A 24,336-nucleotide genomic window follows, 5' to 3' on the forward strand; every position below is an offset into this window, starting at 1 on the left:
CTTTTTCAGTATTTGAACTACATAAATTATTTTAAAGAAACCCATGTTAGAAATAACTTTAGCCATCAATAAAAGCTTTAATCACAGATATCACCTATAGTCACATACTATTACTATTATCTTTCTCAAACATCATGGGGAATTAGGCTCAGCATTTTAAAGATACAATCTTTAATGATAATAAAATATATCTATTTAAATTATCTAAAATAAGCCTAAGAAATATGCCTATATATACAGGTGTGTATTAATGGCAAGGTGTGTTAAAATTTAGTAACAGCAGCAGTGACATAGTTGGAGCATCTCGTGTCTATCCGGTGTGTTGTTACATGGTGTGCCATCCATCCAGTTTTGTCCAGTGCGTCAGTCTCTTTTGTCAATGTAGGATCCAGGAACTAATCCACTGCGACCATTCCTCTCCACTGTCCACCAGCCATCCTCTCCCACCTCCAACACATGTACCACATCTCCAGCACTAATATCCAGCTCATCTGTATTCTGAAAAAAACAAAATTCCACTCAAATTTGATGTTTCGGCTTTTAGTAGATGCTGGAAGGTCAAACAAGTTTGGCAGTAAAGAAAACAAGGTAAACTGTATCATACAATTAGATACCTGCTCATAGCTTTTGCTATCTTATTTAACGCCCTATCACCTTCTGAAGCTGAGGCACTTCTAACCAATTTTCTATTTTCTAGGCTTGCACAACTGCTGACTTTTTATAAGTCTATATTTGCATACTGAGGTTGCCAAGTTTGAGGTCTTGAACTAGATGCTGAGTGCCCAAGTCCATTACCCCCTCTGGCCATTAAGGTAAGAGTCAAAGCTAAAAAAAGAATGCATTTAGTAAATTTCCAAAATACGTGACAATGTTCTCATGTTTTACCCTTGCTAATATGCTGCATATACATGTTAATCTCCAAGAAATCCAGGATACAGTGCCATTGTGGTGCTTAAATCCCAACTTGCATTGTCAGCCCTGTTTACTGGAAAAAATAACTAAACCTATCCCCACCCATCCCTCTTTTCCTCTCCAGATGCATTCAATCATTTATTTCCCATGAAGACAAAGCTGTGGCCTTGGCTCCCAAGTGCATGTCAACACATTTTGTATAGGGAAAGGGCTTTTGGGAGATGTAGTTTTGGGGGGCATGTCCACATCAATAGGAACTGATGTCCCAGCCGCTGGCACTATAAGAATTTTACAAGCTTGGTGATAATGCCAAAAGTAGTATTAAAAGCCGATCCTCACTACAGGAGCAAAGTATTAGAAAATAAATGGTGGGACATACTCTAAAAGGGAAAAGTGGGATTTTGGGGGTATATTTGGGAAATGCTTTACAGAAAAAGTTCTGCTCTCTTTTTAATTTATAGTCAAGGTTTTATTATGAATAAGGCAGTAGGAGGATGCCCCTGTTGGATCTGGAGTATTAATTAAAAAAGTCCCTTACCAATGGAGTATTAATTAAAAAAGTCCCTTACCAATGGAAAATCTGTGAAGCAGGATTATTATAAAGAAAACCAGCATAAAGTAAAAATGCCATAAACCTTATCAACAAATATCTACCAAGTAATTAAAATAATTTATTTTTACAAAAGCAGATTACTAACATGGGTCTTGGATCTGCTGACTAAACGAGTGCAGTGCAAACCCGGTGCAGAGCAAACAAAAATGTGTAAAGTGTAGACACAGGAAAGGAGACAGCTGAGTCAGGAAAAAAAAAAAGGAGAAGACCACATTGCTGGCTAAGGGTAAGCAGCTCTTAATGGGGAACAGGGACAAGGAGAGCCTGATTTGTGCCAGAACAAATGGAGGTACAGATGGATGTAGGATGGCAGGAGGACAACTATTAGCATGTGACCCATGGGATTGTCTACAGGGACAGATGCATGCCAAACAGGAATGGACACAGTCATAGACAATGGCAACATCATACACATAGAAACAGACAGCAACAAAAGTTATAGCTAATGGAGGTAAACAGGATTAGAAAATTAGAAAATGAACCCAAACAGACAGGAACAGGATCAGAAGTCAAAGCCAATTCAGTTAATTTTAGAATATACAATACGGATAGGCCAAGCCCAAAGCAGAAACAGATGGAGGTTCAAATGAGAAAGTCACAAAGAACCAGGATAAGGACCCTATCCCAAACAATTAGTATCCTGTCCTAAACTTAGTGCTGCTGGGTTGTAGTCAGCTTGAGCTCTAATTGATAGTTCAGTTTTCCTCAGGTTTTCCTTTAGCTCAGTGTTGTTTGTCTCTATCTGCTGTTGGAGAGTGTCACTGGCAATAGTGTGAGAAGGTTCAATAACCTGAGTTGTGAATGATATTTCTCTCTGGCAAACCACTAGGTTTATTGCCAGTGGTGAATACTGGGGGAGGGTACAGAGATTTGGGAATGACCTTGAAAAGCCTCCCAGACTTTGCTGTGTGTACCTACCGCCTGGGGAGGGCTACAGGGGGGCACCAGCTTTCCTGCTGGAGGAGGTCCATGAAAGCATATACCTGGATTGGAGCACAAAGGGTGAAACCTCATCTGCCGAAGAGTGTTCAGAAGAGCTGGGACCAAGCTGTAGACATTGCAAGTTCTGGTGGCATCATCCAACTATTAAGTATACAACATAGAACCTGCTTTACAGTCTGAATATTATAGAGTGCCAGGCCATGTTTTGTGTTGACTGAGTGATACAGAGTCTGCATTTTGTTATTTTCGGGTGTCCTAATATCTCTCCCTGAGTTCACTGGTCCTATGATGGATGCTCTAAAATTTCCTAAAGTGACAGGTATACAATTTCTTTCACCCCCCCAAGAGTCAAGGATTTCGCCCTGAGGTGAAATGCTAGCCCGCATTGCCATCTGGGGTCCCCAACTATCTTCAGGGGGTAAAGGGGTGCTACACATAGAATAGATGAAACACAGATAAAAGAGGGCAGAAACAAAGATTTGCAAGACTGACAGGGAAACAATACTAGGTTTGGAATATTAAAGAGGGAAACACACCAAACTTAACATATAAATTTAACTACACCACTAATATAATGTGATACAGAGAACCTGGACAAGCCCATAGTGTATAGGGCTCCTTACCTGGGCAATGTAATCATACAGCACAGTATATTCTTGGCTTTCTGTGTCCAACTCATAAGAATCTCTTCTTGGAACTACGGGGATACTAGCATACTCTGAATCTCCAGTCCCTGAAAACGGCACAGAAATTTTGTCAAAAGCTTTTGTTGATGTTCTGCAAAGTCCATGTTGATGGAGTATAAACTCACCTGTTGGTTGGCTGTTGACTTCTACTTCTGACAAGTTCCTAACACTTCCACTACAACCATGCAGAAGATTGGAAATCCTAGAACAGTGAAGGAAGGAGGATAAAATTTAAATACCAATTCATACATCTGCAAAAGAAAAAGGCATAAGGCTAGGTTCACACTAGTCCACTCTCTGAAAAGTGGTCATTGGTGCTAAATGGTAATTTTCATTTCAACTAATGTGCCACAACCATGAGCCAAGCGATTGGCTTGCAGTTGCAAAGTAGCTCTATCAACTTTGCGCTACATATCAACTTAATGTGCCACATAGTGATGGGCTTTATGTTCAAGTCAAACGACGTTCGACTCAAACAACGGGTGTTCATGTGTTCCCTGAACACACGAACACCCAGGGAGGTCAGCGGGCAGTTCATGCGCCCACGAGCGCCCCATAATGCACTGCGCAATTGCAGTGCATTAGGTGCTTGTGATTGGCCAAAGCATGCACCTGACCTGTATGCTTTGGCCAATCACAGCACAAAGTCCTGTCACAGCCAGGGCTGGTCAAAGGCAGGGTGCCTGTAGCCTATCATGGCTCAGGGGCTAAGTCCATGCCCCACACTATATAAGGCTGTCTACACGGCAGCCCTGTGTAGTGTATTAGAAGTGGAGAATAGGCAGGTAGTTAGTGGATTTTGCTTTTAGTCAATTTTATGCAGTCAGTACAGTGAAGTGTAGGGCTGATTCTTGTGTAACACAGTGTAGTGCAGTCAGTGTAGTGCAGTCAATGTAGTGCTGTGCTGATTCTTGTGTAACAGAGTGTAGTGGTGCCACTGAAGTGTTGGTGTATACAACACGTCTGTGTCCCCCCACTGATCCCATTTTTTTTTTTTCATTTATATATAATTTTTTTTCTTTTAATTTTTTTTTTTTGCAGCATCAGATTCTGTTCCTGCAATATTAGTACTCCCCCTTCTGTGTCGCAGGGGCTATTCCTTCTGCGTCAGCAGTGATTTTTTTTTAAACTTTTTTGTGGCACAGCAGCCCTAATAATATTTAGCGCATAATTTCTGTCCCCCCTTCTGCATCACAGGTGCTATTCCTTCTGCATCAGCAGTGTGTTTTTTTTTCTTGGCACAGCAGCACTAATAATGTTTAGGACATAATTGCTGTCTCTCCTTCTGCATCACAGATGCTATTCCTTCTGCTTAAGCAGTTTTTTTTTTTTTCTATCGTGGCACAGCAGCACTAATAATATTTAGGACATAATTGCTGTCCCCCCTTCTGCGTCGCAGGTGCTATTCCTTCTGCATCAGCAGGGGTTTTCATTTTTTGGCTTTATTAAGTTTTTCTTTATTAAAAACAAAAAAACTATATTAAAACAGTTTTTAGTGCACCAAGCACAAAAGTATTGCACTCGAGCACCATATTCCCTTCCCACATTCTATAATAAAAATGTATAAAAACCGAAAGGAGAGGCAGATGCTCACAGGTCACTAAAAAGGGCAAGAAGCCTCTGTGTCCACAGTGAAAAGTGGTGGTCACGGACATGGTGCATCCTCAGGCAGGCGGGACACACTTGTCCTTTTTTTCCGATGCTGGCCGTGTTATTGAGCCACAACATGTAGAAGAGTTGGTGGACTGGATAACCAAGCCGTCCTCATCCTCCCCATCCTCTGACACCCAGGCTTATATCCACTGCCTTCCACTGCAGCTGCCAAAGCAGCCTATTCCACAGGCTCTTTGTCCACAGCTTCTCATTCCGTAGCCCCACCAACATGCATGGAGCAGTTACCTGAATTTTTTGATCATAATGTCAGTTACATGATGCTGGAGGATGTGCAGCAATTTGAATGCTCCGATGTTGGTTCCCAGGTTGAGGAAGGGAATACCGTGAGCCTAGAGAGGGGGGTGACAATGGTGGACAAGAAACTAGCAGTCATATTCCCTCAGCTACAGCATACTGCCAAGTTTGCTCTAGTGATGAGGAGGGAGGGGGATGATGAGGTCACTGACTGTACTTGGGTGCCTGAGAGAATTGAGGAGGAAAGCGAGGAGGAGGAGACACAACTCCATCAAGGCAGGATATCCTCCTGGGGCCGGCTTAAGGGCAGCCACCCCATTGCATCACACCACAGAGCTCCACAGGTGCAGGACACTGCCAACTCCCCGCTGACTTCCAAAAGTTCATTGGTGTGGGCTTTTTACAACAGGCGCAGCAGACCGCAGAGTTGCTGTTTACAATCTCTGTCTGAAGCGGATCAAGCATGCCCAGAACACCAGCTGCTTGGGCACCACATGCTTGACAAGACATATGAGGACCTGCAATAAAGTCCGTTGGCAACAGCACCTTAAAGACCCACAAAAAAAAATGCAGACTTCTCCTTGCTCCTCATCTGGGATCTCTACCCCTACTATACCTAAAGTCTTCTCAAAAACCTGCACTGAGAGGGATGATGGTATAACAATGGATACCACAGGTACTTGCACCCTATCTGCTAGCAGTACACCACCTGTCGATTTCACCACCAGGTAAAAGTCGCTACCCCAGTTGCTGAACCGTAAAAAAAAAAAAATACTGTTTTTTTCCTTCACGGCACACTGGGTAATTCTGCTGGCAGCTGGGAAGGATGAAGGACAGGATTCAGTGCTGGAGCTTGTTCCGCTACGATGCCTCCAAAAAGTTGGTGGTGATTCTGCCACATCTGTCTGCTCCATCCCCTCCTCTTCTTTTTCCTCTATGGCCTCTTCTGCTGAATTGTCCTCTGAACCAGCAGTGCTCCCTAAGCGTTTAAGGGGCTATGCAAGCAGTCAGGCTAAAAGATGCCATGTAGTGCTTCACTTGGTCTGTCCAGGGGACAGGAGCCACACCGGGACAGAGATTCTGTCAGCTCTGCAGGAGAAGGCTCAGAGGTGGCTGACACCACGGCAGCTTGAGCCACGAATGGTTGTATGCGGCAATGGCACCAACCTTCTCTCTGCCCTCCAACAGGGACACTTGACACATGTTCCATGCTTGGCACATGTCCTGAATTTGGTGGTGCAGCGTTTCTTGAACAGGTACCCGGGCTTACAAGATCTTCTGACGCAGGCCAGAAAAGTCTGTGGCCATATTAGGCGGTCATACAATGCCACTGCTCAGCTGGCTGGCTGACTTTCAACTGGAATTCAACCTGCCCACCAACCGCCTCATTTGTGACATGTCCACCAGATGGAACTCAACATTGGCAATGCTGCAGCGACTGCACACACTGCAGAGGGCCATCAATGAGTACCTGTATGAGTATGGATTCTTTTCGCTATGCCAGTGACTGCTGATAAAGGATGCATACACTGTCCTGTCACCATTTGAGGAGACCACAAGGATGGTGAGCCGCGACAATGCATGCATCAGTGACACTATCCCTCTAGTCTTCCTGCTGGAGCACACGCTGTGTGGAATCATGGACAGGGCACTTGAGGCAGAACAGCGGGAGGAAGAGCAGGACTTCCTTACCTCCAAAGGCCCCCTTTATGCAGATACCATTCCTCTGGGGCCACAAAACACACAGGAGGAAGAGGGGTAGGAGGAGAAGGAGGAGGATTGTGGCAGCATGGATATAGAGGATAACATACATATTAGTACACATGGCTGTGGTAGCAGAGCTGCAAAATACATACAACAGGACATGATTGGTGGGCAGTACCACTACCAAATACAGCCCATTCAAGAAAATGGGGCTGTGCTGCAACTCTGTGTAATGCAGGAAGCTGCAGCTCCATGTTTCAGGCATTCAATGGTTAAAGTGGTTATGCTATGCTTGCTATGGGGAAAGATAAAATAGCTCACTCCCAAGCCAGGCCATAGACACACAAAGCGCGGTTCGGCCCTGCTCACTGCTCTCTGATCGCAGGATTTGATTAAGAGCAGCAGGAGCCAATGTCCTGTGAATGCAGGGAGAAGGAGAGAGCTTCTACAGACAGGCAAAGCTTCTACAGACAGGCAAAGCACTGGATCGAGTAAGGTAGGTATTTAGGGGGGTGAGGGGTGATTCTGCCACTGGGACATTTTTAACCTTAAAGTGGTTTTAAACTCAAAAGCAAACATTTATGATCTAGCAGCTTACCAATTCTTAGATGTGATGGCTGCATATGTTTCTATTTTTTCATTGGGCGATCCAGCCAGTAAGTCTGTTGTTTTTCAAAAAGAACAAGCTCTCTAACACTGACATGGGATGCTTACAATGATCAGCTTTTATTAATTTATGTTGAACCTCTATCCCAAAAGGAAAAAAAAAACAGTTTGCTGTAACTACTTCTAAAGTGTTAGCCGGAGTTTGACTTCAATTTGTTAGAGTATCTAAATCTGCTAGTACATCTAACACCTCCCCCCCAGACTGACAATGCAGCTGTCCAAATGTGCCCCCTTTGCTTCTTCATCCAGAGTGGGGGCACTTCAATGCAGGTGGTGTGTTATTGGCCAGATCATTAGGTGAAAACAGAGGGAAAAAAGCCTAAAAAAAAGAGAAAACAAATGCAGCCACCACATCTAATGACTGGTAAGCTGCAATATATTACATTTGTGGTTTTGGATTTAATACCGCTTTAATGAAGGGAATGCATGTAGGTAAAAAATGTAAAGACTTTAGAACCACTTTAACACAAGTAGTGAGGAGGTGAAATATCACCAGCTGTCTGTCAAATGCCTCTGAAAATGATCCACCGCAGGCAGATCACTTTTCAGAGGGACGGAAAACACGGCTGCTCATGTAAACGAGCCTTACCAGCTTATACATTAGACATGTGAAGCTGTTCCTGTCCCCATCACTTACTTTTTTATCATTTTATTACTGCCACCTTGTGTACTTAATCCGTTACTGCTCCTTGGAATCAATCCATTAGTATAGCTCTCATACAGGACAGGACCTGGGAGCAGAAAAGAAAAGATATATGCATAGTCTGCGTCAGTCTCCTCTGTACAGAAATTCATTGGCAATTACCAATCACAGGACAGGCCTTAAACAGTTCTATTTCTCCATACATGGCCAGGAAATGGCAGCTTTATACCTGGTGGGATACGTCCTATGGTCTTCTCCTGAATGAAGTCATTCATTTCTGTTTCCACATCACACTGCTCCAGACTCTGCCTGACAACCTCCAGCATCTAGCACGGGGGACAGACACCAGTTAGAACTATTACAATGGCAACTGTTCAGTGTTTCTTAAATGCTGGCCAACTGAATCACTTGCCAAATTTCTATGTCTACTGAACAATTCATTGATTCCCCACATCATAGTTTCTGGCTCTGCTCAGCACCCTTCCAGGGCCGGTGCAAGGATTTTTGACGCCCTAAGCGAAAACCTAATTTTGCCGCCCCATTGGCACCGCCCCCTTGACTACACCCAGGGCCGGTGCTAGACTATGTTGTGCCTAGACCAGATCAGCTAGTTGCACCCCCCCCCCCCCCAAAGAAAAAAACAGTAAAACGAAATGATCTAAATTAAGCATAAATGGGGAGGGCAACCTGTTAGTCTGTTAGTGTTTTTTGTATTGTTTTTCTAATGGCACTTTTTTTGTATTATTTTACTGTGTGCCATTACAAAAAATATATTGATATACCATCAGAGAGAGGGGGGTGAGACTTGGTGAGGACAGTCAGTCAGTGAGCAGTGTGCCGTGAGGACAGCCAGTCAGTGAGCAGTGTATGGTGAGGACAGCCAGTCAGCGAGCAGTGTACGGTGAGGACAGCCAGTCAGCGAGCAGTGTACGGTGAGGACAGCCAGTCAGTGCGCATAGTATGGTGAGGACAGTCAGTCAGTGAGCAGTGTACGGTGAGGACGGTCAGTCAGTGAGCAGTGTACGGTGAGGACGGTCAGTCAGTGAGCAGTGTACGGTGAGGACGGTCAGTCAGTGAGCAGTGTACGGTGAGGACGGTCAGTCAGTGAGCAGTGTGCAGTGAGGACGGTCAGTCAGTGAGCAGTGTGCGGTGAGGATGGTCAGTCAGTGAGCAGTGTGCGGTGAGGACGGTCAGTCAGTGAGCAGTGTACGATGAGGACGGTCAGTCAGTGAGCAGTGTGCGGTGAGGACGATAAGTCAGTGAGCAGTGTGCGGTGAGGACGATAAGTCAGTGAGCAGTGTATGGTGAGGACGGTCAGTCAGTGAGCAGTGTATGGTGAGGACGGTCAGTCAGTGAGCAGTGTGCGGTGAGGACGGTCAGTCAGTGAGCAGTGTGTGGTGAGGACGGTCAGTCAGTGAGCAGTGTATGGTGAGGACGGTCAGTCAGTGAGCAGTGTGCGGTGAGGACGGTCAGTCAGTGAGCAGTGTGCGGTGAGGACAGTCAGTCAGTGAGCAGTGTATGGTGAGGACGGTCAGTCAGTGAGCAGTGTGCGGTGAGGACGGTCAGTCAGTGAGCAGTGTACAGTGAGGACGGTCAGTCAGTGAGCAGTGTGCGGTGAGGACGGTAAGTCAGTGAGCAGTGTATGGTGAGGACGGTCAGACAGTGAGCAGTGTACAGTGAGGACGGTCAGTCAGTGAGCAGTGGGCGGTGAGGATGGTCAGTCAGTGAGCAGTGGGCGGTGAGGACGGTCAGTCAGTGAGCAGTGTATGGTGAGGACGGTCAGTCAGTGAGCAGTGTGCGGTGAGGACGGTCAGTCAGTGAGCAGTGTATGGTGAGAACAGTCAGACAGTGAGCAGTGTACAGTGAGGAAGGTCAGTCAGTGAGCATTGTATGGTGAGGACGGTCAGTCAGTGAGCAGTGTGCGGTGATTACGGTCAGTCAGTGAGCAGTGTATGGTGAGGACGGTCAGTCAGTGAGCAGTGTACAGTGAGGACGGTCAGTCAGTGAGCAGTGTGCGGTGAGGACGGTAAGTCAGTGAGCAGTGTATGGTGAGGACGGTCAGTCAGCGAGCAGTGTACAGTGAGGACGGTCAGTCAGCGAGCAGTGTACAGTGAGGACGGTCAGTCAGTGAGCAGTGTACGGTGAGGACGGTCAGTCAGTGAGCAGTGTGCGGTGAGGACGGTCAGTCAGTGAGCAGTGGGCGGTGAGGACGGTCAGTCCGTGAGCAGTCTGCGGTGAGGACAGCCAGTCAGTGAGCATTGTGGTGAGGACAGTCAGTCACTGAGCAGTGAACGGTGAGAACAGTCAGCCAGTCGATGAGCAGCGTGGGGTGAGGACATCCAGTCAGTGAGCAGTGTACGGTGAGGATAGCCAGTCGGTGAGCATTGTATGGTGAGTCAGTCATGCGCAGGTGTGATGTCATCGCTGAGCAGCCAATCAGATGGCTGCAGCATGTGAACCTGAAAAGAACACTGGCGGAAGAGCTTCATTCTAAGGTAAGTATATCATAATGTGCTAGTATGCAATGCATACTAGCACATTATGCATGGTCTTGCAGGGGATTAAAAAAAAGTGGTTTACTAACGCTTTAAGTTTTCAAAAAAGGTAATTACTAAAAAAAATTAAAAAAAAATCCTAACATGCATCAAGAGATTCCTGGGGGAATGGAACAGACCTCTACATTAAGTGAAGTGTTGGATATCACTGGAGCTCCTTACTTTCCAAGTGAATCTGCAGCTCTAACACTTAGTTCAGTTCTTAGTAGCCTCCTGAACACCCCTTTTTCTTGTTATGCCGAACAGCAGCCTGCTCTTTTGTCTCCCATCTGCTCTGCCAGACTGTCACAAGGAGGAGATTGGGTCGGGAGCAGAGGAGACACAGCGCCCGCCAGGCAGAAAGGCGGGACTCTGCGATCACTTATAGGCTAGCCCCACTGCCCGCACATGACCCCTACCACATGACCATGATCACAGGGCGCTCGCCGCCCATTGCTGAGCACAGACAAACGAGCCAGCTCAGAGAGTGGCGATCGGAGCACAGTGAGGAGATGGTGTCAGTGTGTATATAAGAACGGGCAGACGGGCAGACAGTTAGCCGCCCCTGGCTGATGTGCGCTCTAGGCTGGCGCCTACCTCGCCTATAGGTAGCGCCCGCCCTGCACCCTTCACACCTTAGAGTCTCATTCCTCTCTCTGCATTTTTTACAATATTAGGTAACTGAAAAGTCCAACAGTGAGGCTTACTTTTGTTGTCTGCCATATACGGGCAAATCTGGGAACTCTCCACTGGAGTTTCAAAACCAAATTCCAAATGCATATACAATGCCTTGAAAAAGTATTAATACTCCTTGAAATTTTCCACACTTTGTCATGTTACAACCAAAAACATAAATGTATTTGATATTGCGATAGACCAACACAAAGTGGTACATAATTGTAAAGTGGAAGGAAAATTATAAACGGTTTTTAAATTTCTTTACAAATAAATATCTGAAAAGTGTGACGTGCATTTGTATTCGGTCCCCTTTACTCTGATACCCATAACTAAAATCTAGTGGAACCAATTGCCTTCAGAAGTAACCTGATTAGTAAAGAAAGTACACCTGTGTGTACTTGAATCTAGTATAAATACTGCTCTGTTCTGGGAAGCCCTCAGAGGTTGGTTAGACAACCTTAGTGAACAAACAGCATCATGAAAGGCCAAGGAACACACCAGACAGGTTACGGATAAAGTTGTGGAGAAGTTTAAAGCAGGTTTAGGTTTTAAAAAAAATATCCCGAGCTTTGACCATCTCACAGAGCACTGCTCAACCCATCATCTGAAAATGGAAAGAGTATGGCATAACTGCAAACCTACCAAGACATGGCCGTCCACCTAAACTGACAGGTCAGACAAGGAGACCAATAATTATAATCAGAGAAGGAGCCAAGAGGCCCATGGTAACTCTGGAGGAGCTGCAGAGATCCACAGCTCAGGTGGGAGAATTTGTCCACAGGACAACTATTAGTTGTGCACTCCACAAATCTGGCCTTTATGGAAGAGTGGCAAAAAGAAAGCCATTGCTGAAAAAAAGCCATAAGAGGTCCCATTTGCAGTTTGCGAGAAGCCATGTGGGGGACACAGCAAACATGTGGAAGAAAGTGCTCTGGTCAGATGAGACCAAAATGTAACTTTTTGGCCTAAAAGCAAAATGCTATGTGTGGCAGAAAACTAACACTGCACATCACCCTGAACACACCACCCCCACCCCACCGTGAAACATGGTGGTGGCAGCATCATGTTGTTGGATGCTTTTCTTTAGAAGGGACAGGGAATTTGGTCAGAGTTGATGGGAAGATTGATGGAGCCAAATACAGGGCAATCTTAGAAGAAAACCTGTTAGTGTCTGCAAAAGACTTGAGACTGGGACAGAGGTTCCCCTTCCAGCAGGACAACGACCCCAAACATACAGCCAGAGCTACAATGGAATGGTTTAGATCAAAGCATATTCATGTGTTAGAATGACCAAGTCAAAGTCCAAAGCATTATTTGACCTGAGCATTGACAGGTCATAGACTGAAGGTCTTATCCATAGGGTTCAATATTGAGTTGGCCAACCCTTTGCAGCTTTAACAGCTTTAACTCTTCTGGGAAGGCTGTCCTTTGGGATGAATTTGAGCAGAGACTGCGAGCCAGGCCTTCTCCTGCAACATCAGTGCCTGACCTCACAAATGTGCTTCTGGAAGAATGGTCAAACATTCCCATAGACACACTCCTAAACCTTGTGGTCAGCCTTCCCAGAAGAGCTGAAGCTGTTATAGCTGCAAAGGGTGGGCCAACTCAATATTGAACCCTATGGACTAAGACTGGGATGTCATTAAAGTTTGTGTTGTGTGTAAAGGCAGACGTCCCTATACATTGAGTAGTATGAAAAAACAAATTTAAACCCGCGCTGCACAATAGTGATAAATTATTCAGTGAAAAAAACTGAGAGTGTGCAGCTGCTGCAAACACTAAGAAATTCTTAGAATAAATGAATGAAAACAAATTTATGCAGCGCTAGCAACAAATTAGTGACAAAAATTATTTAAAATGAAACCAATCTATATCATGTAAATTCAATATGTAATGATAAAATATATCAATCACATTAAAGTGCATAAATTCCTATAATAATAAATTAAAGTGCATAATTATACTAAAAAATTAATAAATATATATTCAAAGTGTAAGATTTAAAGTGCATAAATAGTGGAATAAAGTCCTTATTGATGATCCAAAAAGGTGCCAAAGTGCCAAGTAAATAAAGGTGCTTGTGAGGTGAAGGTGCCCTCTTGGTTCCCCACTCACCGGAATTAGATTGTATAAAAGCCCTTGATTTTATTGCACATTTGCCCAGGATCAGATGTGGGATTCCTCCGATGTGTCCTCCATGTTGAAATCGTTCCCGATAACACCATTAAAAAAAGAGAGGGCCATACATCGTGAAGTATGTAAGGTATAATTTTATTCCCCAAAAAGCGATTGAATACTTACAAAATCAAAAAGTTAAAATGGCATATAGCAAACAAAGCAAGTGGCGCCGCTCTTGGCGTGCGTTCCACATACAGGAAGTTCCCGACCGGAAATGACGTTACGTCCGCAACCGGAAGTGCGTCAACGCGTTTCGCCGTCACACACAGCGTCTTCAAAGGACCTTTGAAGACGCTGTGTGTGACGGCGAAACGCGTTGACGCACTTCCGGTCGCGGACGTAACGTAATTTCCGGTCGGGAACTTCCTGTATGTGGAATGCACGCCAAGAGCGGCGCCACTTGCTTTGTTTGCTATATGCCATTTTAACTTTTTGATTTTGTAAGTATTCAATCGCTTTTTGGGGAATAAAATTATACCTTACATACTTCACGATGTATGGCCCTCTCTTTTTTTAATGGTGTTATCGGGAACGATTTCAACATGGAGGACACATCGGAGGAATCCCACATCTGATCCTGGGCAAATGTGCAATAAAATCAAGGGCTTTTATACAATCTAATTCCGGTGAGTGGGGAACCAAGAGGGCACCTTCACCTCACAAGCACCTTTATTTACTTGGCACTTTGGCACCTTTTTGGATCATCAATAAGGACTTTATTCCACTATTTATGCACTTTAAATCTTACACTTTGAATATATATTTATTAATTTTTTAGTATAATTATGCACTTTAATTTATTATTATAGGAATTTATGCACTTTAATGTGATTGATATATTTTATCATTACATATTGAATTTACATGATATAGATTGGTTTCATTTTAAATAATTTTTGTCACTAATTTGTTGCTAGCACATTGAGTAGTATAGTGGATATTTTCACCACTGGTAAAAGAGATTCTTAAAAAAAAAAATTCTATTACATCATCGATCATTACAACATAGACTCGATGGCATATGGAAGGCGTTACCTCATCATCCCTTACACTCTGCATGGAAAATTGATTGGTGTGAACCCAGAGAGAATTACGCAGTATACTGATTCTATCTTTCTCTTGTTGTTCAAATGCCTAAAAAAAAAAAAAACACAACTTTATATATACAAACCAAAGGGCACAATTTAAGGTTTATAAGAAAGGTTTATATGGCATTACCTCACAAGTGCTTATATGCTCTGTCTCCCATTCAATCCGGGCTTTGTCCAGTAGAGTAATGTTAGTCTTATACAGCTGATCTAGGACAAAATAATCACAACATTTTTTCTTAGATTTACCATAACCAAAATTTTGTGTTTTCACATTTTTCTGCAATAATGAGTTTACAGTAAATGGACATTGTAGATCTGTTTTCATGTAATGTTTTAAACAATGCAAAAGGACTCTGCGCTCCTAGTCCTGTCCTAGGATCATCCCTTTTAAGAAAAGATTTTCTTCTTTATTGTCCCTAACCAAGATAATAAGCAGCATTTAGAGTAAATTTGAAAAATTCAATTCAAATGGTGTTCAATGTCACATCATGTATTTAAGCATGATACGGGATGCAACAGACTTGTGCATGGCAAAAAAATTTGTTTCGTCTCGTTTTCATTCGTAAAAGCATAATTTCCTTCTGTTACACTCGTTATGTTACGTTAATTGGTTTTCGGATGATTTGTTATTTCTGTAGTCTATAGATATTCGTTATAACGATTTGTTTTTTTGTTTGATTGTTTAGTTTTCGGACAATTTGTTATTTAATATTAAATTGGCTGAAATTGGTTCCATGGGTGGCCCTGTCAGCATCGCTTTGCTCGGCCAAAGTACATTTTTCAGTCAACGTCAAAGAAGCCATGCAGAAAATTTTCCATTGACAAGTGACTGCCACGGGTGCTTTAGTTAAAGCTAAATGCCTTATATTAAACAATATAGTTACTGTGAACATTTTATTTTAACTCAGATTTCTGCACATGTGACCCCTTTAATTTTTTTCTTGTAGCTTCCAAAGTGGAAATCAATGGTGAGCTGAAATCTAACACATAACAGGGTAGACCACTGTCAGTTCATACAAACAATATTTAAGCCAAAAGTTCTCTGTACTACTTTCTGCTTTATCTGAAATGAAACAGTTCTAGGAACTATACGGTAGATTTAAACAAACAGCAAAAAAATATGTTAAAAGGAGGAAAATCAGATCCTTTTGATGACTACAGACAGACTTTAGTACTGAGAACATGGCCTAGCTACCTATTCCAAACCTTGGAGCTTGCATCTAAAAAAAAAAAGCAAGTTTTGATGCCCTCTAGTGGCAGAAGATAAACATAACAGTTTATGTATAACCATTATTTAGTTAATGTATTTAGCAGTATTTTTGTATTTACTTATTTATAATGTATAATGGCTTAATACAGGGCTCGACAAATCCCAGGTGTCAGGTCACTATAGCATCATCGCACATTAGTGAAGAAGAAAAATTACTTATTTGCAAAATGTTATAACAAATGCAGAAAAGTGTTTTTTATCTTAAAATTTTCATTTTTTTTTCATGTATTTAGCAAAGAATAAAAACCCCAGTGGTGATTAAATACCACCAAAAGAAAACTCCATTTGTGTGAAAAAATGTCATATGGGTACAGTTTTGCATGATTGTGCAATTGTCTTTCAAAATGTGACAGCGCTGAAAGCTGAGAATTGGCCTGGGCAGGAAAGGGGGAAAGCAAGTGGTTAAAAAAAAAAAAAAAAAACTGGCTCCCAACATTTTTATCTGACATCTAGGTTCAAAGCAAGATTATTAAGCCCTGGGTTAATAAATGCGAAAATAAACATAACTTATTGAATATTCCCACTTGATGATCACTCCAATAGGCTAGATGAGTGCAGTTTTCCGCAGGTAAAGTAGATCTAAACTCACCATGATTTAGGTGATTGTGGCTGTGCACTTGCAACAACACAGTTGAGTACACTCCATGATATTTTGTTTAATTCGCATAAGGCCTCATGCACACTGGACATTTTTACAGCTGCTATTTTTGGCTTCCAGTGTTTTTTTCTGCAGTCAGTAAACTCCCCAGCATGTTATCCTATGTGTCCCTTCACACATAGTCTGTTATCAGCAGTTTTTGGCAGGAGCGTCTTCTGGCTAGAGAAAAAACCGAGAACTAGAAGGTTTTGAGAGAAGTTTTTCACCTATAAAAATGCTCTAACTCTGATAAAAGCTTAAAATTGCTGAAAAATGTGGCTATGCGGTGTGTATTATCGTTTTTGAGCCATAAGCTCTTGTAGGAGTATAATCTTGTTTAAAAAAAGCTAAAAAAACGCAACAGTTAAAATCACTACTGCAAAAATGCTGAAAAACTCAAGGCTTTCTACAGCTAACTCTACTGGCATTTGTATAACTCCAGTGTTCATGAGGCCTAGGTTTTAGTGACAAGCTTTCGGAGTGTTCCCTTCTTTTTAGTCCAAGCATTAAAAGGGAACACCACAAACCTTGTCCTGAAAATTTAAGCCCCCGTTCACACTGGGGCAACCTGTGAGGCGACCTGGTCGCCTCACAGGTCGCCACAGGTCGCCTCCCATAGGGAAGCTGCGGACCCGTTCTGATAGGAGCGACACAAGTCGCTCCGACTCAGAAAAAGGGTCCGGAGCTTCTTTGGGGCGACCAGGAGGCGACCGCCATAGACTTCAATGTTATGAAGTCCGTGGCGGCCGCTCCGAGGTCGCGGCGCGCTGCTCGCACCGCGACCTCGGAGGTCGCGGTGCGAAGTAGCGTCGCCCCAGTGTGAACAGGGGCTAACTGTTAGTGCAAATAAAATGTTATCATTGACAGTACTCAACTCTGTCATCAATATTCTACAAAATCCACAACAGAAGAAGGGGATCCAATGTGCTTACTTCTGAGTCTGAGGTTGATTAGAGTAAAGGAGGCACATAATAGCAAAGTATCAACAGTAATAGACCCTTAACGTGGTTCACACTACTAATGTGCTTACTCATAAGGACAATATGTGAATATCTGCCACATGAATAAAGAGCTGGAAACTCCCAGCAAAAGCCAGAGCACTCCATCTACCCAATCATATAGTGGCTGTTATTACAAATGCTGAAATCTAAAAAACACACAACATAGTATCATACATAAAATCATAACACAGTTACAATGTCACTTGATCCCCTGTCATCATGATCCAATCCTAACTTGAACCAAAACTTGAACCAAAATCCAAACTTGAACCAAATCAAAATCCTAACTTGAACCAAAACTTGAACCAAAACCTAACCAAAATCCTAACTTGAACCAAAACTTGAACCAAAACTTGAACCAAAACCTAACCAAAATCCTAACTTGAACCAAAACTTGAACCAAAACCATAACTCTTTTAAAGGAAGATACATGATATCTTTACAACCAATTATTGTATTTGTATTAAAAAGGCTCATGAAGACACCTAGTGGCCAAAGTAGTGAATTACGTTCTAGTTTTACATTGGAAACAATCAGGAGAAACCAGATTTATAAAACTTGGAAAAGTAGGGAGGTAGAAAAGATAAATGATTTAGTCATATTTTCATTGCAATAGCATAGATTTTGATAAAACAAGAAACATAAGGATTGATTTACTCAAACTAGAACGTGCAAAATCTGGTGCAGCTCTGCATAGAAACCAATCAGCTTCCAGATCTTATTGGTAAAGCTTAACCTCCCTGACGGTATGATTGTTTCCGATTTTAGGTGCTGAAAGCGGTACAATTATTTTACTAGTAATTTTTAAGAATGAGCAGTCCAAACCAACTATTTACATATTATTTTTTTTTACTGTGCGTTCTTCTTTATAACATCTCAGGTATGATAAAGTTTGAAACACAGAATCATAAATTATAATATAATAAAAAACTATAAATAAGTTAACCTTCCTAGCGGTATTCACGAGCGTGGCTTGGGGTTAAATTTCAGTGCCAAAAGCGGTAACCCTGAGCCACACACAGGGTACCGCTAGGAAGATCATTGGATCCTGGTAGAGGGGTTACTTACCTTGTCACCGGGACCTGGCAATGTATCCCGGCGGTGTGCGGCGGCGGAGCTTCCTCCTGATCCTCTCTGTGCCCCGGCTTCCGTCTCCTGCGACGTGACGTTCGCAGGGGGGTGGAACCGGCGGAAAATTCAAATGTAAAACACACCAAACACACTGATACAATGCAAAATAAAATATAGTCGCATTAGTTTGCCCCCAGTGCCCTTTCCTGCAGTTTTACTGTACTTTTTATATATATATATATATATATATATATATATATATATATATACACACGTGTATATATATATATACATATATAAAAAAAATCATATGTAAATAGTTGGTTTGGGCTGCTCGTTCTTAAGAATTATATGCAAAATAATTGTACCACTTTCAGCACCTAAAATCCGAAAGAATCATACCGCCAGGGAGGTTAAAGTATATATATATATATATATATATATATATATATATATATATATATATGTGTGTGTGTGTGTATATATATATATATATATATATATATACACATACGTATGTATCTATCTATCTATCTATCTATCTATCTATCTATCTATCTATCTATCTATCTATCTATCTATATATATATATAGTACACATATATATATATATATATATATTTATATATATATATATATATATAGATATATATATATCTATATATATATATCTATATATATATAGATATATATATATATATATAAAGTACAGTAAAACTGCAGGAAAGGGCACTGGGAGGCAAACTAATGTCAATTTATTTTATTTTGTAATGTAATCCAATAGGATTACAATATATCAGTGTGTTTATGTGTTTTCCTTTTCAAATTTGCCCCCGGTTCCACCCCCCTGTCAGCGTCACGTCGCAGGAGAAGGAAGCCGGGGCTCACAGCATCGGGCGGAAGACCTGGCCGCCGTATGCTGCAGTGACACATTGCCGGATCCCAGGAACAAGGTAAGTACTCTCTACCAGGATCCAGCGATGATGTGGCTTGGGGTTACCGCTAATGGCACTGAAATCCCACCCTGAGCCACACTCGGGAATACCGCTAGGGAGGTTAACTGAACAAGTTGAAGTTAGAAGCTGATTGGCTACCATGCACAGCTGCACCAGATTCTGAGTGCTCCAGTTTTAGTAAATGTCCCCCATAGTGTTGAAACTTTGAACCGGTACTCTTAGAACACCAGCAATGTGGATATTGTCCCTGGTATAGAAGATTATTATTATTCAGGATTTATATAGGACCAGCAGTTTACGCAGCACTTTACAATATAACAGGGAGACAATACAGTTACAATACAATAAAATACAAGAGGATTAAGAGGGCCCTGCTCAGAAAAGCTTACAATCTAATGATGCAGAAAGAAACTGCTAAGACATGGCAATGCCCAACTATTAATCCTCAAATTGTATCCAGAGTTTTGTGGGCTCTACTGAACAAAAAATGCTAAATTGACAGACACAATGTATAAATGTGAAAGAGCTTGGCCCCGTGAATAGAAATTTCTTACCTGATTTGGATGATAATATATTTATCACAGCTGCATTCATTTGAGCATTAAGAGCATTAAATATGCATGGGGACTGAAGTTGGATATATTTACTGGACATTTGGCCTTACATCTATTGACACTGTATATACATATTTATTATAGTTTAAGATTCACTTTTTCTTTTTAATGGTCTGTAAAAAATGTTTTACAGGTGATTTATGAGAGCGCCACATTTTATGTGGGAAGATTTATATACATGGTGATGTTCACTAATTAGTGCTGGCTAGCTGTATTTTAGGATAGATTAGTTATTGTAGAGCAGGAGTAAATTAATATTTCTATGACAGAAAGCGCCTATACAAGGGCCTCAAGGTAGAATCGCCTAATTTTCTTTTAATGAAAGCTGTAGATTAAAACATATTAAAAACAGGCTATTACAATAAAATTTAAATAAATAAACTAGATAGCCGTGCTCAGTCCCAGATCCTGGTTAAATTCAATACACAGGCTGAATAGGCTGCCATCACAAAGGATATGATTTGAATCCACGAGATATTATAAAAACAGAAGGGTGCAGCGCCACAAATTATTGATGCTATACACTGTCTATGTATATTTATTAACACAGGACGGGAGAATATGTTTATGGTGTATTCATATTCATATTTTTATTTATTTGTATTCTGTATTTGTAAAGTTTTATTTTTGCTATCATATTGTCATCTGTATCCGTGCCAGGTTTTGACATTTATGTCGGTTAATATGGTTTTGTGGATGTATATGATATGCTTTTTAAGTACCGTATATACTCGAGTATAAGCTAAGTTTTTCAGCATGTTTTTTCATGCTTAAAATGCCCCCCTCGGGTTATACTCGAGTCACAGTCTTTTTAAAAATGGCGTCGCCCGGCGCCGACGTGTTACTGCGCATGTGCCGCATGCCCGGGAATAGCCGAACGTGTACGGGCTTTCCCGAGCATCGGCGGCGCATTTGCGGTGACGTATTGGCACCGGGCGGCGTGATTTTTAAATCGAAGGCGCCTCACCGACAGGTAAGTGAGACTCCTCCGCAGCCCCTGCATTTCCTCATGCAGTGCTGCGGGCATGGTACAGGACATTCTCCTGTACCATGCCCGCAGCACTGCATCTCCTGTGCCATGCCTGTACATACTGTGCCATGCCTGTACTTACTGTGCCATGCCTATACCTACTGTGCCATGCCTGTACATACTGTGCCATGCCTATACCTACTTTGCCATGCCTGTACATACTGTGCCATGCCTGTACCTACTGTGCCATGCCTGTACCTACTGTGCCATGCCTATACCATCCCCTGTGCTATGCCTATACCATCTCCTGTGCCATGACCTGTGCCATGCCTGTACCATGACCTGTGACATGCCTGTACCATGACCTGTGCCATGCCTATACCATCACCTGTGCCATGCCTATACCATCATCTGTGCCATGCCTATACCATCATCTGTGCCAAGCCTGTACCATGCCTGTGCCATGCCTGTACCATCACCTGTGCCATGACCTGTGCCATGCCCTTACCATGACCTGTGCAATGCCTATACCATGACCTGCGGCATCTCCTGTACCATGCCTGCAGCCCCTGTTTTGTGTCTTGTGGTGGTCCGGTTGGGTCCAGTAGCTGCTGCATTTCCCACCCTAGGCTTATACTCGAGTCAATACGTTTTCCCACTTTTTTGTGGTAAAATTAGGGGCCTCGGCTTATATTCGGGTCGACTTATACTCGAGTATATACGGTATATGTTCATGTTTGAAGGGTTTTTTCAATTTTTCCCACACCGAGCAATATGTCATTATCACAATAATCCAATGTTGATATGTAGCGTGGAGCACAAGCTTGCCGCTGCTGGTTTCTGCTTCTGGGGCTTGTCCGGGGTTGCTTCCTAACTGGACTGCTTCCGGTGGCCTTATTACTTAATGCGTGCTTGCGGACACTGACCACGTCTTTGACAACGTCCTTTTGATGACGAAACACGTCAGTCATCCACGTCACAATGCACCCAAGCATGCACACGCCACGGCCATCTTGATTTCCATGTTTGATTTCATCTGCTGACATGTGAGTTATTATGCCTATTCTTTTTAAATAAAAAGTACTTATTACACTATTGGAGTCCCCCTTTCTCTTTGAGGTCCTTTTTGGTGTGATTGCTGGTATACTACAAGGAGGATATTGAAGTTGTAATTCCATTGCCATTATGAGTGTGCCGTTGGGACATCCATAAAGGGCTAGAGGATCACCATATGCAGCAAGGATCCCTGGGAAAGTTCACTAGATGCCTATCTGACCACTCTATAATTTGAGGGTCAGATTGTTCTGGTAAGCAGGTTATCTTCTCAGAGCACTGTGGTGTAGTGACCCTCGGATTTAACATCCCTTCCTGAGCGTGGGATTTTTCTTCTATCCCCTTCTATTTTCACCTACAGAGAGGACTTTCTTTGGTGATATACTCTTTGTTTGATCTGATGAACTGGTTATCATGCCTTTCCTTCACATCTATATAGATGATTTGTTTTGAGCATTTATGTAAAGACTGTTTTTTTCTGTTTTTATAATATCTATTACAATAAAATGAACATGTTAGGCCTATATGACATTTACAGTAGTTGGGTTTGGAGATACTTTGATGAACTAACGCTTCTATAATGACAGATTATTCTAACAGAGTAATATTCTATACTACTATGAAAGACCTTCATCAGATATACACCCTCCTTCGGTTATACTCTTTATACACCCTCCTTCGGTTATACTCTTTATACACCCTCCTTCGGTTATACTCTTTATACACCCTCCTTCGGTTATACTCTTTATACACCCTCCTTCGGTTATACTCTTTATACACCCTTCTTCGGTTATACTCTTTACATAGTATCTTGGCAGTGTCAATATAGTAACATCATCACTAGAATCAGTTAAAGATGTTTTTTAAATGATTCAGTTGTGGATGGTCAGTTAAAGCCACAGACTTTTTATATAATCATAGTTTAATTCAGCAAGCATGAGTTTCTTTGAACCAGCTATACAGGGACCGAAATCCGTCCGCTTTCTGCTGAACTATAACTATATGTATTCCTAAACAGGCCACAGGTGGAAAGGCTGGTGATGCTGAAGTCGGTCCATCCATTGACTTCACTACGCTGCCGGCAGATGTAGCCATCAGAAGCAATCATTGTATTCTGCCGGTGGAGAAGGATTCCCGCTGGCAGAACACAATAGCACTGCGGGAGGGATTCCCCTGTCAACACTGACCGTGTTGATGGAGGAATCAAGCAATTTTCTTTCCTTCAACCCTTGATTGAAGGAAGGAAAATTGCTTAATGTATGGCCTGCTTTATGTACACAGATTTGCGTTAAACACACAAGACATAAACAGACATAAAAATATATAAGAATATAGAACAGAACTTCTGTACCTGCCTCTGTAGCTGCATCCTTACAATGTTTCAGTTTGTTCTGGCTCTGAAAAGACACAAGGATTTTATTTTATAAATTCTCTCTGATGCTTCATAAGGAAACAGACATTTGGTACTGGACTGCATCTGAGCACCATAAACCAAAAATGCTATTTAATTAATTTTTAATATTCAAAGTAAACTCCCTCATCCATCCATGTCTCCATGCGTTATTTTGCTGAGAAATCATTTTGAAAAACATCCCCCCAGCATTTCTGGCAGTGTCCATCTTGAGTAAGGGCAGATGATTCATGTATGATTTACTGGAATCCATTTGCCCTATGCTCAGAGATAGGCTGAGCTAAGAACCCTCCCCTACTGAAGACTGCTGGGATTTATGACATCATTTGCCTAGGCATAGAAACCAGGAAGCAACTAAAGAAATGTAAAAAAATAAAACAAGTAAATATGATATACCGTATTTATCGGCATATAACACGCACTTTTTCCTCCTAAAATGGAGGAAAAAGCAATAGTGCGTGTTATACGCCGATATTAAAAAAAAAAAAGGTCAGGAAGCAGCACCGAGAGCAGAAGGGGGCTGGCCAGGCTGAGGAGAAGGAAGGACGAGCTGTCATAGGAAGTCCCGCCTCCTCTGCCGAGACGTGTGACGTCTATCATAGGCAGGACTTCCGATGACAACGAGCGCTCGTTCTCCCTCCTCCACGGCCCGGCCCACCCCCTTCTGCTCTCGGCGCTGCTTCCCGGGCCTTTTTCAAAACTGATTTGGATAGTGTCAATGGTGCTGCACTGCTGGAGACGGCGCTGGCAAGGCTACATTGCTGGAGACTGCGCTGGCGAAGCTGCATTGCTGGAGAC

At 42.5% G+C, this 24,336-nt stretch overlaps 1 protein-coding gene across 1 annotated transcript in view; it reads right to left on the bottom strand.

The window, feature by feature from the left end:
- Positions 1-222: 222 nt before the first annotated feature.
- The window catches only part of PSTPIP1 (proline-serine-threonine phosphatase interacting protein 1), a 135,726-nt gene continuing 111,612 nt past the window's right edge, over positions 223-24,336 (bottom strand). The window contains exons 8-15 of the mRNA XM_082252856.1: positions 23,479-23,524; positions 14,683-14,762; positions 14,500-14,598; positions 8,304-8,400; positions 8,069-8,162; positions 3,279-3,355; positions 3,091-3,200; positions 223-498 (exon numbers count right to left, since the gene is read on the bottom strand). Of these exons, the coding sequence (XP_082108982.1) occupies positions 364-498; positions 3,091-3,200; positions 3,279-3,355; positions 8,069-8,162; positions 8,304-8,400; positions 14,500-14,598; positions 14,683-14,762; positions 23,479-23,524 (738 nt within the window). The 3' untranslated portion in view covers positions 223-363. The remainder of the gene's footprint in view (positions 499-3,090; positions 3,201-3,278; positions 3,356-8,068; positions 8,163-8,303; positions 8,401-14,499; positions 14,599-14,682; positions 14,763-23,478; positions 23,525-24,336) is intronic.

This window comes from Pelophylax lessonae (assembly GCF_965119305.1).
Source record: "Pelophylax lessonae genome assembly, chromosome: 4".
Taxonomy (NCBI): Eukaryota; Metazoa; Chordata; class Amphibia; order Anura; family Ranidae; genus Pelophylax; species Pelophylax lessonae.